We start from the raw sequence: 5000 nt of genomic DNA on the forward strand, positions 1-5000 counted from the left end.
AGAAGACCCTGTTGTTTAAATAGTAAGGAACTCACGGCCGCTGTCGGGTAAAGACTCACTCACGCACATAAGTTGACAAACTCTCTATCACATACGAGTTGACTAACTCGCTTTTGAACACCACAGGACGTGCTTTACAGACAGGAGCTCAAGTATGTATAGGAGGTGTGCTAAAGGACTGATGTGAAGCTGGGAACTGGAAGTTATGGGTTGAAGGAGGGGGTCAGAGGGGTCTGCGTTCAAACAGGTCAGCAGAGTGGGATCAACGCTTGCCCTGATGTTTTAACTCCGTCATTAGAGACTCAAATTAGGAGGGGAGAGTGGCGAGGACAGTGCAGAAAGGAAGAGGGAGAGCAGGCAAAGAAGAGCGATAGAGGGGAAGAAAGAGCCAGAGGGAAGGTAAGGACAGAGAGAGAAAGGTTTAGGGAGGGGGAGGATGAGAGGGAGAGATTAATCCACAGGAGTATAAACATATTTGTCGTTCTTTTGATAACTAAATCCCTCTCCAAGCTTTGAGCGTGATCCTGCAGGTTCGCTGAACAGATGATGTTTCAGTGTTTCTGTGTGTGTTTACCCCCATGGCACAACAGTTTGAAATCACTACCCCACACGCTCGCACGCACACACAGCTGGACTTTACCTGGTGCCTCCTGTCTCCTCCTCTCTACTCTCCACTCTGGAAGCACATAATCAACATGGTGTCAAGGGTCAAGGGTCAACAAATACAAATGTCCAATAGCAGGTACGATGCGATGCATTCGGATGCAATGCACAGAAGGCCAATAGCGGGTGACACAAACCAATACGGGAAGCAAACTTGGATGCACGAGTGTGTGTGTGTGTGTGTATGTGTGTGCATAGTACTTATTTACAGGTGTCAGTGTATAATGTACCTATTATTTCGCAATAATAAAGCACGCAGCAGGGATTGACTGCATGCAGAGTTGTGCATATCAGATTCATAACCAGACCGAATAACCAAACTTCAAGCCATTCAACAACAGGCAGATTCCGTCCATCGCCTCTGGAGGTTTATTTCTGGTCAGGGCAGGTGGGCTGAGACCTATCCCATCAGACTGAGCCGAAGGCACTCAAGGCAGGCAAACACACAGCCCTCAGACCCCTAGAGGCAGTCAATCTTTTATCAGCCCAACCTGCAAGCCAAGGTCGAACACAGGCCTCCGAGTGCCAGGAATCAAACCCACGACCCCACTTCTCAGCAGTCAAGCATCCTGCCCATGGCCAGTAACCAGACCTGACCTCTGACCTCTCCACACAACTGGCCTTCGGGCAGTAAGGGGCGGACAACGCTGCTGTCTGATACAGGACATGCTGACCCAGGCTCAAACGTAAAGAACAAAACCAGCCACGCAGCAAAAAGCCAAACAGATCTGTTTACAGCCACACAGACGGACAGACAGATACACACACACACACACACACACACACACACACACACACACACACACACACACACACACACACACACACACACACACACACACACACACACACACACACAAACACACAAACGCCCACACACACACACACACACACACACACACACACACACACACACACACACACACACACACACACACACACACACACACACACACACACACACACACACACACACACACACACACACACACACACACACACACACACACACACACACACACAGAAATACATATGTACAGACACACAGACTCACAGACTCACACAAAAAGATTCTGGCCTTAGTGATGCCACACCATTAGCCCAGACAAGAAAGTGCCGGAATGCTTTTGTTCTCGTCCGATCTGGGATTTCCCCTGATACACCCCCCCCACCCCATCCAACGCATTGACACATAAAAGCAGCGATAAGGGATCCCTTCCTTGTAAAGGATCCCTGCTCCCCTGCAATAGACTTCCCCTCCCCTGGGGAGTAGACTGCAGACTGAGCCTCAGGCCTGGGAACAGACAGCCTCACCCTGGGCCCAGCCCTTCAGGGAGGGCCAGGTGGAAGGGTACTCACAGCTTGGGTTTCGTGGGCAGTGGCGGAGCCTCCTTTACGGGGGACGGAGACGTCATGGCCCGGGCATGATAGGTATCCTGAGTCGGAGCAGGAGCAGGAGGAAAGGAGGCCATCTCAGAGTACGGAGGAGGTAGAGGTGGTGGAGGAGGAGGGAGCGGCTGTCTGGGCGTAGCCGGCGGACCCGCTGGCTGGCCGTTCTGCAGAGTCCCTCGCAGCCCCCCCGCGGCCCCCTGGTTGGGGTCCGTCTGGACGTGCGGCAGTGTCGACACCCTGGGCCAGATCTCAAACTCGTTGACGTGGAAACGGTCGGTGCTGGATTGGGGGGTCTTGGGGGGCAGATCCAGGAGGCTGATCTCGGTGGGGGGAGAAGGGGGAGGTGGGAAGGAGGCAACCTCCTCCATCCCCATGCGGTCTCTAAAGGGGTCCTCAGAAGCTGGGGAGGAGAACGGAGAGGATGGGGGCAGCCTTGAGTACTATTAATACACAATACGTCGTATAACTATAACCCATGGTACTACATGAAGCACAATAATAACTTCACATGGGACTTTCCGGCAAGAAGAAGAAACATTTAGCAATAATGTATCATCTGGTTAAGCATGGTGCTGACACTGCCAGGGAAAGGGGTTCAATTCCCACTGCAGCCACCCATGCTTAGAACATATGCATTCAAGGCTCTGGGACACACTGTGGATAAAAGTGTCCGCCGATTTGCGTTTATCAAACTTAAGGGCCAAGATAAAAGCCTTTTTACACACATCAAAATGTACAGTGTGAAACTATATGTAGCCGTAGTGATGGTCATATTGCGATCACGACATGGCTGTTGACCCAGAACATGGGGAAGGGGCCACTGGAGAAGTGTAGCATTGTGTAGTGAAGATGTGTAGCAGGCCTAAGGGAGCAGCTGGGACCAGTCAGGCTGGAGCACTGCTGTTTATTTGGGACCTTCCTCGGACTCTGCTGTGGATATACAAAGATCTATCAGGGAAGATAAACACCAGGCCTACACTCAGACAGAGAGACCCAGTCACCAGGACCACTACCACCCCAAGGCCCCCCACCCCCCTCACCTCCAGCTTGATGAACTAGTAGAGGAAGACCAACCTTCCTGACATTTTTATGGGTTAGGACCTCCTTGAGAGCAGCGGTTGTACTCATCATTGTTCTCATGTAATGACTGAGCAGCGATTATCTGCGGTATTCCGGTTTGGAAAAATACTAAATATCCCTCTGTTGACGTAAAACTGTTTTAACTAATGGGGGACTTAAGGGAGGTATTTAGTCCACAACCAAATAGACCTCAGTGGAAAAGGCTGAGATTAATTAATTCCAGACCTTTTTATTCCATTACAGTATTGAAAATGGCTTTTCAATATTGTTGTTGTGACGATCTTTGCAGACAAATGGCTGACCCTTTGTGTTCTCTCTGCTTTCACCTTCTTCCCTGTTGTCATTGTGGATAAAAATACTTCTTCCTGCGGTTAAGCTAGGCTTTGCATACCTGTGGTAATCATTGATTATGCGTACTTGTGTTAATAGTCAATGATGCGTTACCTAGGGCAACAGGGAGTTAAGTGTACCTGCGGTAACGGTGAGTTGGGCCGTGCTGCTAACGTTGCCAAACAGGTTAGTTGCCGAACAACAGAAACGACCCCCATCCTCTGGAAAGGCTTCCGCTATCACCAGTGTGCAGATCTCCTCTGGAAATCAATCATCAATAATCAGGAACAAATGATCATTATAAGAAGATTTGAATGATTCAACTGTAAGGCGAGCGTAACATTAGACTGACAGATGACTCACTCGCAAAGGTAAGAGGAAGAATGGAATAGATAGACAAGACTGATATACAGACAGATTTACGGCTAGACAGACAGACAGATAGACAGACAGACACATGCCCAGGAGAGCAGGTGTTTAACAAGGTTTGCGTGAGTCACAAACTGAAATCAACACCTGATTTTCTGACTCAAACAGAAAGACAGTCATAGCTGTGCTGCGCACATTGCATGTGTGTGTCACTGTTTGTCTGGAGGGATGGTATGTCTGTTGGAGGTGGCGGTGGAAGGCTAGGTTCCAGAATGGCCCAGGGAACCTATGGTTTAGGCCTGTCTGTAATGATAACCACTGCTCTCCTCTTGTTATTAGACAGGAGGACAGGCTAGGCTCAGGCTCTGAGTCATCACATTGTCACTGACTGATGTTCAAAAAGGCATAGATGTAAATTATGGACTAAAAGACATTTTTATTAATATGGTAATAAAGGTTCCATAAAAGGTCTTGTGATATATGTGAGATGATGACAGTAATGAATGGGGCCTACCTGGCTCAGCTGCAGATCGAGGTTCTGTCCAAACCGACATCAGAGAAAGAGAGACAGAGAGAGGTAGAGAGAGTGAGGGTGAGAGAGTGAGGGTGAGAGAGAGAGAGAGAGAGAGAGAGAGAGAGAGAGAGAGAGAGAGAGAGAGAGAGAGAGAGAGAGAGAGAGAGAGAGAGGGAGCGAGAGAGAGAGAGAGAGAGAGAGAGAGAGAGAGAGAGAGAGAGGGAGAGAGAGAGACAGAAAGACAGAGAGAAATATCGAAAGAGAGTGAGAGTGATGAATCACAGACAAGACACAAGCAAAAGACTATAATTTCCTCTAAGGTGATCCTGGGGATGCATTAACTGTAAGATATGGAAACTCTGAGGTTGGATCTTGTTTATATTGTGATCCAATCTGATGTATCTCAGGGTCAAATCCCAATTCACAGAGTTCTGACCACAGGATTCATAAAATCACAGAAATCACATTGGCAATTCAGGTGTGGCCAAGACTCACTTTTCTGGAGGATACGGAAGTCCGGCGAGTCGAGGATCTCCTCACCGCTGCGGTACCAGCTGACATGCAGCGGCGGGCTGCCCCGAACCCGGCCCTCGAGGACCACCACCTGGCCCTCGGAGGCCTGCGTGTCCTGCAGGAGCTGCCCCAGGAGGAC

The 5000-nt window shown here is 49.5% G+C and overlaps 1 protein-coding gene across 2 annotated transcripts in view; it reads right to left on the reverse strand.

Annotated features, from left to right (window-relative positions):
- The window catches only part of palld (palladin, cytoskeletal associated protein), a 42969-nt gene that overhangs the window by 13838 nt on the left and 24131 nt on the right, over positions 1-5000 (reverse strand). Inside the window, exons 8-12 of one of the 2 annotated variants that reach the window (XM_056603499.1) lie at positions 4844-4985; positions 4349-4372; positions 3606-3725; positions 2023-2455; positions 641-676 (exon numbers count right to left, since the gene is read on the reverse strand). In XM_056603499.1, the coding sequence (XP_056459474.1) occupies positions 641-676; positions 2023-2455; positions 3606-3725; positions 4349-4372; positions 4844-4985 (755 nt within the window). The remainder of the gene's footprint in view (positions 1-640; positions 677-2022; positions 2456-3605; positions 3726-4348; positions 4373-4843; positions 4986-5000) is intronic. The other variant, XM_056603498.1, reaches the window with a different exon arrangement.

This window comes from Gadus chalcogrammus, chromosome 12, assembly GCF_026213295.1.
Source record: "Gadus chalcogrammus isolate NIFS_2021 chromosome 12, NIFS_Gcha_1.0, whole genome shotgun sequence".
NCBI lineage: Eukaryota > Metazoa > Chordata > Actinopteri > Gadiformes > Gadidae > Gadus > Gadus chalcogrammus.